Source organism: Tyto alba, unplaced genomic scaffold (genome assembly GCF_018691265.1).
Source record: "Tyto alba isolate M040663 unplaced genomic scaffold, T.alba_DEE_v4.0 Super-Scaffold_9, whole genome shotgun sequence".
Taxonomy (NCBI): Eukaryota; Metazoa; Chordata; class Aves; order Strigiformes; family Tytonidae; genus Tyto; species Tyto alba.
In genome coordinates this window covers 37596629-37609020 of record NW_024881330.1, presented here as the reverse complement: position 1 = coordinate 37609020, position 12392 = coordinate 37596629, and the positions used below count along the sequence as shown (strand labels likewise).

General features: G+C 49.0%; 1 protein-coding gene across 3 annotated transcripts; it reads right to left on the bottom strand.

Moving 5' to 3' along the window:
- Window positions 1-1485: 1485 nt before the first annotated feature.
- On the bottom strand, window positions 1486-9757 carry TCF24 (transcription factor 24). 3 transcript variants are annotated; one of them, XM_042786063.1, is made up of 6 exons: window positions 8452-8530; window positions 7359-7444; window positions 6871-6935; window positions 6277-6368; window positions 4952-5361; window positions 1486-2451 (listed from the first exon to the last, which is right to left on the bottom strand). In XM_042786063.1, exons 5-6 carry the CDS (start codon window positions 5333-5335, stop codon window positions 2338-2340), a joined length of 498 nt encoding a protein of 165 aa, XP_042641997.1. In that variant the 5' UTR covers window positions 5336-5361; window positions 6277-6368; window positions 6871-6935; window positions 7359-7444; window positions 8452-8530; the 3' UTR covers window positions 1486-2337. The 3 variants fall into 3 exon arrangements, with proteins under 3 accessions (XP_042641997.1, XP_042641996.1, XP_042641995.1); XM_042786062.1 differs by lacking the exons at window positions 6871-6935; window positions 8452-8530 and adding an exon at window positions 9678-9757; XM_042786061.1 differs by lacking the exon at window positions 6871-6935.
- Between the last annotated feature and the right edge of the window lie 2635 nt (window positions 9758-12392).

Genomic DNA, 12392 nt, shown 5'->3' with positions numbered 1-12392 from the left:
TCTTACTGGCTTTTAATACATCTATAAAACGGTGCTCAAGTCTTTACATTGCCTCGTATGTGACCACAATTTAAGCAAGTGTTGTGGCTGCAAAGTGGCTCCTGTGTTTGCTGCTCCATTTCTTTGGCTGTCTACTAAGCAACACTCTACTGTAGTAAAAGTCTGAGTAGAGATGTTTTCTCCGTGCCATCCGTCACTTTCCATGTTTTTAACCCTTACTCATTTTTCATGCTTACTTCATGAATAAGCAGTCAGAATCTTTCCATTTAATGGAAGAAGACTTCAAAACCTGGGGGGGTAGGGTTTCTTTCTTTTTCTTTTTTTCCTTTCTTGAATTCTGTCCCTTCCAGATGCATCATTTAAGAGCCTGTGAAGTAACCGGCACCTCCGCGCTAGGTAAGAGCGTGCCATTGATGCAAAACATCATCGCATTTTGTGTTTTCCCCGCGCCACTCCATATGCATGACTCGCATGCGCTTTGTTTTTATTATCAAACTGCTGCTACTCAGCGGCCGCTCGGGGCTGGACGCTGGCTTCTGCCCCGAGATTTCGCTTGCCCATTTCCCCCTCACACGATGTCGTTCATTCAGATCTCAGTTACGTACAAAACCCAGGAATTCTCGGTGCTTCTGTGTTGCTACTTGGCCTTTTGTTTGCCTGAAGTGTAACCTGCGCCTCACGCCCTCGCCCTGCACGGCGCCGCACTCCTGGCAGCCCTCAGTGTTGTGTCACTCCATCTTAACTACCGTCACCTTTACAAACCCCTTCACACCTCCTCACTGATAAATCGAAATACAAATAGCTGTCCCAGTAACAAGAGGTTGTGCTAACCCACTTTTTGTTACTATGGAAAGTCAGTCTGACTCTTTTAATTACGAGTACATACTTTTCTATGCAAAACTGCCCATTTGTACATATTTTTGCACAAAATACAATAGTTTATGTGGTTGAATGGTGCTCTGGCTCTGTAATTCTCAAAATAAACCGCTTATAATTGTAAATAAGAAATAGATGTGTAAAATACTTTCAACACGTATAAAATACATATTTAAAGTATTTTTACTGTTTAAAAAAATAAGCTTATTAAAAGCTCAGAATGCTGCAGAGGTAGAGGGAAGTGTCCACCATACTTTATAACTCTCACATATCCTAGGTGGTTTGTCCAACTCTTTCAATAAATGGCTCTGCTAATTTTTTATACACTTTCTTATACCAGAGGCCTGGTCTTCTGTGGCACTGGACACTCAACCTGCACTGACAGGCTCAGCACCTCTGGAAGATGTCACAAGCTTGATTCAAGAATGAAAACAAAAGTTGGTTGTTTTTTTTTTTGAAGGTTGTTCTTGCTAGTATTTGTGTTTTCCTTTTCTGTCCAATGTCACTTGAAAATGTAAACTGTGAAGAAGTTACTAAAAATGCAGACTATTACTATGAGAAACTATCAGCCCCGTACAATGAGAAACCAGTTCAGCTTTTGCAACTCAATACGTAGTTCTCAATGAATGATATTTAATAAAATGTCTACCTCAGCAATAACAAACTATATGAGAAGTACAGTGGTTTACAGAACAGACACATCAGATGGCGTTTGTGCATTTAGTTTCAACTTTTCTTGCCTAAATATAGAAGATGTTTAAGTGAAAAACGTGCTATGAACAAGCCAGCACTTGGGGCTCACTTCCTTCAGTGCATGAACCCGCTAAAAGACAGCAAAAACAAACCTTGGTATCCCGAGCAGACAAGGAGTTGTACCGGGGTAGCACCCAAACACATTTTAAACCCCATAACATGCAAACACGATTGCCCGGATCAATACAAGCGACACGTAACGTGCAGAGCCGGTTGTGTCGGGGGTGCGGGGCGCCGCGCGGGCCGCAGGCCAGATTTCGGCACGTTTTCGCTTGAGGTCAGCACGCGGCCACGTTTTGAGGAGCAGCTCCGTACACTTCAGATTATCGGAAGGCCGAAGCCCTGACCCGGCCGCTGCGGTCGGTGGGGTTTCTGCCGTCGGCTTCGATGCAGCGAAGAAAGTGCAGGCGGGGTTTCGACCACTATTTCTAGCCGTGCCCTTTGGGGTTACTGATGGTGCCGCTGCGGCAGCTGCCCGCTCCTCTTCCCCCCCCCACTCAGATCCCACCAATGTCCTCTGACAGAAACCAATCATGCGTCACATTAGCTTAATGAGGTATCAATGACATTTAAGAATCAATTCCTTCTCCTCTACAAACAGTATTTCAGGAATTAGCTTGCCTGTAGATACTATTTTTTAACTTAAATAGATATATATAAGGTGTAATAAATATCTCTTTTTTTTTTTTTTTAAAGCGAGAAGGGAGATTAGGTTTGTGAAGCTGTTGATGTTTCTCCTTGGTTTGCGCCGTCTCCTTGTGCCGAGTGAGTCAAAAACTGTCCTGTAGCTCCGATGTACAACCTGGAACGCATCGGCCACTTCTGCAAGAGAAGAGACAAGCGCAGCGCTGAGACACCCGGGGTCTGCAGCCCGAACGCAGCTCCCAGCAAAGCTCTAAGGGTGGATGGGATCACAATATGAGAAAGTAGGAAGCTGCTGCTATTACCAGAAAGTTCCCCTTGCGTGATTTGTCGGCAAATGTTGTTAGATGCTGGGTAAGGGACCCTCCGCCTGGATATTTTATTCGGTAGTTAATCGCCAGGCACAGCTCCCACACCCTGCTGTGCCCCCGCAGACAGGAGCAGGCCACGCCGCTCCGCCATCAGACCACTATTTGTGCAGCAGATGCTCTGTTGGTGGAATAAACCAACGCGTGCCCCTTTTTTGGTGCCAGGGGTGCCATGGGGCTACGCACCCCCTCGTGCCGGCCGGCCCCCGCAACACCGACCGCCGCCCGGCGGCTGCCAGGACCTCTGGGTTAAAGGGGATTTAACATCAGCGCGCCCCGGCGGTCGTCAGCGCCGACAACTTCTTGCTTTTTGTCAGCTCCAACGATTTCAGATGAGACGACTCACCTTTCCATCCACCGGTTACTGCAATCCTCAGTGGCACTGGTGTTGAGTATTTCTTCTTACAGCTCAGGTTTAAGCCGAGCAAGTCACTTAGTGCAAGCGGCCCTGCGGTGAGGGCGGCCGCAGCTGGGTGCCCTCCTCCTGGGAGGAAGCATTCGGCTCCAGCTGGGTGTGCACAGTGCATTATTAGAGAGGCGGAGGTTCGAAAAGACAACTTGTCATACACATCCGATGCAAAAATACCCAAACCGCAGCCAGCACGTTGTTCCAAATGGATATGATTTTTAAGACACTTTTGGGAAGAGGCTGGCACCTCTCCTGTGAGTAACAGAAGGCAGCTCTAGAAACCAGAGGGGCTTAATACTGCAGTTCAATCTCAGCTCTTCTATTTAAAGACATAAAGCAGCAGCATATTCTCACTTGGAAAGACTGCATGATCTCATTCAATACGTCTTATTTCAAGAGTGTTGTTAAAAATTCGTCACCAATAGGACATCTGAGTCATTAACCGTATTTTCTGTTCGGTGTACACACACCTGTACGTGGATATTTTACTTTCCTCAGTATTTGTATTTACTGTGCTTGATATACGAGTGTAGTTAAAGTCCTTATCTGTACTGGTTGCCTCACATCCTGCACTTCAGGGTTTTTTTTTTTGAAGCATGTACTGTGATTTGTCCGTGACACTTTTGTTCTAGTGCCAACTAAAAAATTAATTTACTACCAGAAATATTTAGAAAGATTGGTTAGACTCCTAGAATCTTTACAAAACTAAATACAAGCAAATGGCACATAAATAAGATTATAAAAAATAATTGCTAGATGAATCCGGTTTTGCTGTATTCCAGGAGCTGGGAAATGAGCATCTGGATCATTTAACTGCTGTAATAACTATTTAAAAGTATTTTTCTGCCAGTAATAGTTGGCAGCTGATAAAAAGTACCGTAAGAGACCTGTGTCCTTTCGCTCTGGCCAAGGGAACCAACGGAAGCTACTTAAAACTTACTTTGAAATACATCACAATATTTTTTTTTCTTGAATTATAGCTATCTTCTAATTGATGTAAAGGTTTTGCTTTCTTAATGAGCCTGCTAATCATTTAAATGGCCTCAGAAGCCTGTGTTCATACCACGCCTTTTCCAGCGACCAACACTGTGAACAAGAAACTCTCTGTGAATTAGTCACTTTATAGGAATTGGAGGTTACTTCACAAATTAATCTTAATTAAATCATTCGGAATTCATCAGACTCTTAAGAAAAACACCCCGGTGCTCTCACTCGCTCCCTGAGACCAGAGCCAAAGAAAACACCCCGTGGTATTTGAGTCCCGTCAGTCTCCGAGCAATGCGTCCGAAACCCGCCTGCCGCCCCAGCTCCTCTCCAAGAGCAGCTCCCCTCACGCCCCCCCGGCAGCGCTGCGAGTCCTTTCGGACGAAGGGAAGGGCGCCTACCAACCCGCCGAAAGGGAAAGCACCTTCACAGAAGGAACGAGCACCCGGCCCAGTAACGAGCATCACCTTTCCGCACCTGGGCTGCCCCGGCAGGAGCGCCAACGCAGGCCCTGCCGGGGGACAGCGCGTCGCCCCAACCACCCACGGCCGGTCCCGGCGGGTTTGGCGAGGGGGGTCACCAGCGTCTCCAGGCGGGGACTTGAGGAGGTGCTGGTGCTCCCCTGGCGCTGCCCTCCGCCTTCACTGCCAGGGCACCCAGCCCCGCTAGGCTTGGGCCCACGCTGTATTTGATGATTTTGCACAGAGGGCCTGAGGCTGGAGGGAACAGAGCCAGGGAGCTCCTGCACGTTTCCATCAGGCCCCCACCGCCCAGATGCATCGTTAGCCGAGGCAGCCTCTTCACGTATTAACTCGAGCAAGGTAAATAAGCTTGAAATCTTTAGTTACATCTAAGTATCTTTACCACCCGTTTACTTCTTCACCGCGAGAAGGTGGTAGCTGCCCCTCAGCACTCCTACCTTGACAGGGTGGAGGTATCCGTCCCCTCGCAGGGTACCCAGGCCCTCTCCCGGCGACTCCTCCTCATCCTGAAGGCTGCGAGTGAGGTGTGCGATGTAGGTGGTGGCCAGGAGGAGCACGTCCAGCTTGGAGAGCTTGGTGTCGGGGGGCACGGAGGGGAGAGTCTTCTGCAGCTCGAGGAAGGCATGGCGCAGGGTTTGAACCCGACTGCGCTCTCGGGCGGCGTTAGCGGCGGCGGGCCTGCCGGGGGGCGCCCCGGCCCGCGGCCCGGCCGCCGAGGGCGGGCAGGAATTGCTGCCCGCGGCGGAAGGCAGCGGGGAATCGGGCCCCGAGCCCGGGCTGGAGGCCTTCTCGCTGCTCTCAGCTGAGCGCCCACAGTCCATCGGTGACTTCCCCGGCAGCGAGGGGCCTGCGACCAACAAGAGGATCTCTCAAGCCAGCCGCCACGCTGCGCCCGGGCAAACGCTTTCTACAAAGATTATCAGCAGTGCAGGCACTGCCCGTGCCGCAAAGAGCCGGGGTGCAGCTGCCCAAGCTGCTTTTCCACACGCTGCTTATAAATTTGTTATCACTCACAGGTACAGAAACAGAAGTTAAACTCTTCACGAAGATTGCTATTTGATTTTTTTTGTTTGTTTGCTTTGGACAGTATTACACAAAACAAATTTTTTGAGTCGCTCGCAGCCCAGAGATCACTGGCTGAGAAAACCCAACAGGCAACGCTGAGCAGCTGTGCCACGGTGGTTTCCTTTTACAACCAGCTAAAAATGAGACTAAATGCGATTTTTAAAACATATTATTTGTATCATTTGAGATGTGGGACTGTCAGGCTTTTCTGTTTAGCTGCAGTCATTTTATCGACAGTCTTACAGGTACTCCATGGATTACAGAAAAAAAAAAAATACTATTTTCAGATGCAGCAGTGAGTGGAGCCACAGGGCACGGCACTGAGTTTTTGAAGGGCTGAACTCGGTCCATGAATTTAAAGGATCAGGAACCGACTTCTCCTGTCCTCCCCCCTCAATGTTACTCAAAATTTTCCGTGCTTATCCTTTATCACCTACATTTTCAAACTTTAAAAGAATCTTCTAAGCTGTATTTTGGCCATTGGGGACCAAGAGAACTTTTTGAAAACAATGGCAAAAAATTTCTTTTGAGTCAAGCTTCAAATAATGCTCACAGCATCTTTTCCCAACTTTCAGAAAAGACGGTGATTCAGCTCTGCCTGTAATAAAACTGAGTCCTTTAATTCATTCAATTCCACTGTAAAATGCAATTCAATCAATATTCCCCAAAGTGCAGCACTTTTTAGCTAGGATAATACCTGATCTTGTTGTGCTCAGTCAAGGAGCCCTTCTAGGTGTCTCAGCCCCCGGCTTTCACGTGTTGGGAGCGGCTGTTTCTGTGACGGCCCAGCTGGACAACAAGGGCAAGAACAACTTAGATTAAAACTTTTAATTTAATTCAAATACTCTGCAGTTTTAAAAATGTAAATAAAACTGATGCACGTAAATGACTACAGATCTAAATCTACAAAAATTAGGCCTGGATTTTGCAAAGCATTTCAACCACAGACTGAAATCCCACTGATGTCCCTCTGTCACTGTGACTGATAATGGCAAACACCCCAAGACAATGAACCAAGTCAAAGATTTCTAGCAGAGAGGAGGAAAGATTTCTAAATAATCCCTCTTGCCGTGCTCTAATTTCAAGGTATTTAGAAGTCATTATTATTTTGAGTGTTTTATCATGATTAATTTGCCATTAATCAGGTTTTATCAGGTAACCTTCTCTTAAATAGTAGCCCAATGTAGACTGAAATTATCTGTGAAATACTCTGTGTGTAATTGTAAACCAAAGGGGAAAAAAAAAATCTCATTATTCTTTTTTATTGTGACCAATATAAAATAAAACTCACGTTTACATGAGCTTGTCTTGAGTGAGGGCTGAAAAATGGTCCTTAAATTGGCTATTTTCTTTAATCTAAAATAAAACAAATACATCTCATATGCTTTTTTTTATTATTGGTATTTTCTCGTTGTGCTAAGACAGTCAGATCTGGATGCATTTTAGTAGCAAAAAAAAAACCCCAAACATCATTATTGCTACTGCAGAGCCAAAATAATCACGAAAACTAGCAGAATGGTCTGTCGGTTTATGTCTATCAGCAGGATTTCTCATTTGCCATCCCACTGAAACGAGGAAGTCTTCCCTGATTACTGGAAAAGTCTGAATTACCCAAGGATACAGACAGACAGACTGGGTCAGTATAAATACCTGCTCATCTATTGAAACACAGGACAGGAAATCAAAATCACGGTTTTTGATTTTGCTGTGTTGGTGTATAACCAGATTTAGAACTAGGATGACTTTGCATGACATACAGTAACATAGAAATGCACGTACCTAAAAACCTCATTTCCTTGGGCACTCCTTGAAGTAGGAGTTTCTGGTTTAGGAGCTTCACGTCTACATCTGATGAATTTCTGGGCCTACAGAAAAACAACAACAACAACAAAAGGCAAAATTTCAGCTGTGGAAATGAGAGATTTCACCCTGAATTAATTTCTTCACCATCAGGTTTCCTAACAAATACATACAGCAAATGGCCCGGGGAAATTCACAGAATGCAGAAACACGGGATCTGCTGTAGGTCTGTACGTGTGTCCAGCCAAAACACGGCGGTTCCTGAACCCAAATCGCGTTTGTTATGCGCTGGGGCTGGGCAGCATCACTCTCCACGCTGGTGCTCGGGGTGCTGCGCGCTCTGTAAACCGGGGAGCCACCCAAACCTCCCGGTCCGAAAAAACCTATTGCTGAAAACTTAAGAAAATGCCTCCGGGCAACAGCCAGTTTCCATATAATCTCCTTTAAAATTTCACGAGATAGAGGTTTGGTTTTTAAGATGATTGCAATCATTTTTGCAAACACTCAGTTGCTGCCGGGCATGCAGACAGACCTCGAAATGGGGGTGTGAAAGTTTTATGTTATTTCTAAAGCACTTCTACTGCAGTATGTGTAATGCCGAGAGATGCGTTTGTGTTCTTCCGTGGCATCACAAAGACATAATCGCTTCGAAAGCGCATTAGTTTAACCAAAGAACACAGCACAGCGCTTATTTCAGATTTTAGCCCTGTATTTCGCGTGAATGAAACGGCGACGGAGGCAACCTGCCCACAGGGACAAGATCGAAAACGCCAGAGCAGAGCACGCCGGCTGAAAAGAAATCGGTGGAAAGCTTAGATAAACTTCTTCGCAGCCTTGTCAGTAGTTCCTTGCGGGGGAGGGGGGGGAATATAGTGAATCTATAGCATTTTGCATCGTTTTGAAAGAGACCTCGCCCTCTGCGCAGCAGTTACCGAAAACGCTTTCCCCGGAGCAGCGAAACAGGACGGTGCCCGCGGGCAGCCCCGGCGGCTGCGGCTGCTGCGCCGCCCCCCTCGTCCCGTCCCGTCCCGTCCCGTCCCGTCCCGTCCCGCACCCCCCGGACTGAACTCACCGCTTCCCTCCCGGCGCGGCTCAGCCCGGCGCAGCCCCCGGCCGCTCCGGCCCCCGTTTATAAAGCGGCGCGGCCGGTGGGCGCGGCGGGGCTGGGTCGTACCTGGCCGCTGGCCTCCCCCCCCCCTCCAAATATCCCGGCGGTAGCGACCGCCCCTTCCCGGGCGGGCGGGTCATTAATCACGGAGCTGTCGGGGGGCAGCATCGCCTCCCGCTTCACCGCCTCTCCCCCCGCCCCAAACCGGCAGCGGCAGCGCCCGGGGGGCGCCCCCGGGCTCCGTGCGGGCCCCGCCGCGGGCCGGGGCGGAGGGAGCCCGCCGCGCCGCGCCGCCGCTCGCCATGGACGCGCTGTTTTTCTTAGGATAAAGTAACGGTTTTGCTGGAGGAGAGTAATTTAATCGCTGGGCTGGGAGCTCAGGCGGGGGGGGGGTGTTGTTGTTAAAAGCGAGTCCTTTCTCTCCGCTCCGTCGCCCCGCGGGCCGGCGGGTTGCGAGGGGGACGGACGGACGGACGGTCGGTCGGTTCCCCGGACCAGGCTCCGTCCCGCAGCCGCGGGGGGAGTGGGTCGTGGCTGCCCGGGCGCCTCCCGTGGGGGACAGACCCACACGCGTGGGTTTAAGCGCGGGGTGGAGACACGAGGGGGGATGAGGCGCGACCGGGCGGGCAGAGGAGTGATTTAAAAGTGAACGGGGAGCAATTAAAAATTAGTAACGCTAATGAGAAGGGACAGTTAAAATAAATACCGGGGGTATAGAATTAGCCCAGAAAAAAAAACCATTTTGAACGAAGCCTGATTGTGCGATAACAGAGACACAATAAATCAAGCCTCGGGAGCAGTAGAAAAACAAAGTCTGAGCGATTCGTTACCGGTTCTGCAGCCAAGAAAATTAAGGATTTAAACTTCGGCGATAATTGGAAGTCCCGGGAAGGGGTGATTTAGTGGCGGGAGGGACGGGGGGCGGCCGCTGGGCCTGGGGGGGGGGGCAGGGAACGGGCGAGCCCGTCCCGCCCAAACGCTCCGGCCCGAGTGTTTCACACCCGCCCGGCGCTGAGGGAGACGAGCGGGAGCCGCGGCCCGGCCCGGCCCCCGCCGGCCTTCCCGCCCCCGGGGTGGCATCCACAGCCCCGCCAGGGCCTGGGGAGGGCCGGCCGGCGAGGGGTGCTACGGGGCTGGCTTAAAAGAGGTGAATTTAAGTCCTAAAACCGAAACCGTGCCTCAACATTTACCTTTGCCTGGCGCCGGCTGCCTCGGCGGGTGTGTGTGTGGGGGGGTGTGTGTCCCTTCTGCTCTCGGGCGTTACTGGGACAACAGCAGCTCTGTCAGGCTGTGCCGGGCCGGGCCATCGGGCTTCCCCGGTGCCCAGAAGCGGCTCCCAGGAGCGAGGCGGCGGCATCTCCGCGCAGCCACCCTCGCAGCCCGGCCCGCCTTTCAGCCCCGGGGTTTGCCTCCAGAGCGGCGGAGCGTTGCCGAAACCTTCCTGCCGCTAAAAAATTTACCCTCTTAGAAATTCACTTAACACCTCCCTGCTCAGCCAGCCCCCCCGGGGCTCAGACAAGCACTGCTTGAACGCATCCTTAAGCTTACACACTGAAAACACCCTGGCGTGACACCGCGGCCGGCCTCCCCCGGGGAGTGGGGCCGCTCGCCCCCATCCCCGCTTCCCCTGGGGCTCTCCCTTTCCTGCTCTAATTGCCAAATGCGTGCCGGCTGGGTCCGGCACGGCAGCCCGGGGGCAGCTCTCCCGTAGCCCGAGGAGGTGCCCCAGCTCCGCCACCCAAGCGGTGTCTGCTCGAGCAGGCCTCGGGCCCTCAGCCTCGGGCCCTCAGCCGCGGTGTTAGGGCGAGCGGGGGCAGCGACAGCCGGGGCTCTCAGCGGTGCGTCCGAACTGCCCGGGACTTCCCGGCCACCCTCAATTAGCAGCAGATCAGGGGCGCCGTGCTCTGCTCTAACGTAATTAATGACACAAAATTATGTTTTTTTTTTTTGACTTTGCCACTGACACACACTGAGCTCAGCCTCGGTGTAGGAAAGCCAGCGGGAGGAGCTGGAAGAGAAGTGGTGGAACCCCCATTACCATCTTTTGACAACGCCAGCTCCAGCTTGCTGCAGGGTGCAGTTAGAGATTGCACAGTGAGATTTACGAGCAGCATTTGCAGAGACCACCCTGGCTGCTAACACTGTTAGCAAAGAACAGGTGCATTAGGTATATTAAAAAACAAGCAAACAAACAGACAAACCAAACAGATATAAAGGTAGAGGTAGTTGTTCTTTGCCCTGTCAAGACTTTCTGCCACTAGAAGACTCCTCCTCTGGTGTAACCACAAAGAGATCCAGTGAGTATTTTCTTGTATCAACCCACTATTTAAGGCTAAAGCCGTAACAAGCTGCTGCAGCTGTTTCTTCTTCTTTCCCAGACAAATGTCTGAGAATGACTTTCCTGCCTTACCTTCCACAGTATATTTCAAATCTGAGAAACGCCAGACTCACAGAAGAGCCAGATTTCCAGTGTGATTTAGGTAAGAAAAAGTTCTACCAGAGGCAGAGTGATATTTTTCCAGGTACACTTTGCTCCCTTCATGTCAAATTATTTTCTGGTTTTACGGCTACAATTCAGCATGAACATTCACAGTGTTTCTTTCCAATTTGTTCCATTTTCTCCCATTCCCATTTCTGGATAAGGATTTAACAAGTATGTTTGTCAGCTGGTACGGGGAAGAGTATATATCGGTACTACCGACGGGCCAGCAGAAAGCAGAAATGTCACTCGTCTGAGTAAAAGTCACGGCACAAAGCCGCGCACGGGCCTTACTGGGTCAGGTCCCACCGATTCCAGCTGTAACTTGGGAGCAAATCAAAGGCAAGACACAGTCATGGGAGAGTCAAAATGGGCTCAAATTCAGAACATCTGCCTCGTGGGGGAATCTCAACATTTCATAGTGGGAGTCCAAACAAATATTTTGAAAATTTCCAATCAAATACTTTTTTTTCCTTGCCTGAAATGACAGGTTGTTAGTGTATTGTAAGATCACAGCATATCTGGCAGTTGTGTTAAATACATTATATTACAGTGTATCAAAATACTTTTAATTGTATTTTCTAAATTACTAAAGGCAGAACTGCTTCTTAATATTGGAATACCAGAACACATCAGTGCCACTTCTGTATGCTGTAAGAAAGATGTTAACATTGAAAAATAAAACAGGACAAACGTTTTTAATTTCATCTCTCCTTCCAAATTTGCTTACCAAAGTAGTTTAGCTTCCAAAAATGTTGTCTGAATCAAAATTCCATTTTGAATTACTATTTTTGTGAACATTTTAACTAACAACCATAAAACAATCAAAGAGTTAAAGTGCTATCTCTTACCCCACCTTTAACATTGTCCTCTCTCTAGATTTTTCCATCTAGTCATAAATATAAGCATTTTAAAATAAATGCTTTTTCAAAAAACCACAAAATTTTCAAAGGCAAGTTGCAAAAATGAAGCTTGAGTTCAGTATTCCACGCTCCCAGCTACCACCAAGAAGCCTCCACTTTTCTCAGTAATAATTACTTAAAAAATGTATCTAACATAAATATCAGAAGGCCCCCATTCTAGTGTGTGTGTAAGTGCTAATGCATAGTATTAAGAGTAGATTGTGTTTTTTTTAAAGTCTTAAAGGTTGTGAGATCCCACCACAATTCCATTTCATACCCACACATATTTAAGGAAAAATTTCTAAACTATTTAATTCTGGGTTACAAGAAAGGTGTCCGATTTGGAAGGGTCTCCATTAGCCCGGCTATTCTCACTCTAGGAAAAGAGGAAGGAAAACCAGGGTGAAGGATGAGAGCCCCGGGCGATCTGGCTCACAGTTGTCCCTTTGCTGGCAGCCACGTGAGAAGCGCAGTGTTGCGGCCAGCGCGAGCGAGCAGAGTGGGAGCCGAGCAGGGTAAGGGCT

What these genes read in the sequence shown, in the direction of transcription:
- TCF24 (XM_042786062.1), bottom strand. Translation starts at nt 5,335, where the DNA reads ATGGACTGTGGGCGCTCAGCTGAGAGCAGCGAGAAGGCCTCCAGCCCG. An exon ending in GATACCTCCACCCTGTCAAG is followed by an intron (nt 2,452 to 4,951) that starts GTAGGAGTGCTG and finishes CTTCTCTTGCAG; the next exon opens with AAGTGGCCGATGCGTTCCAG.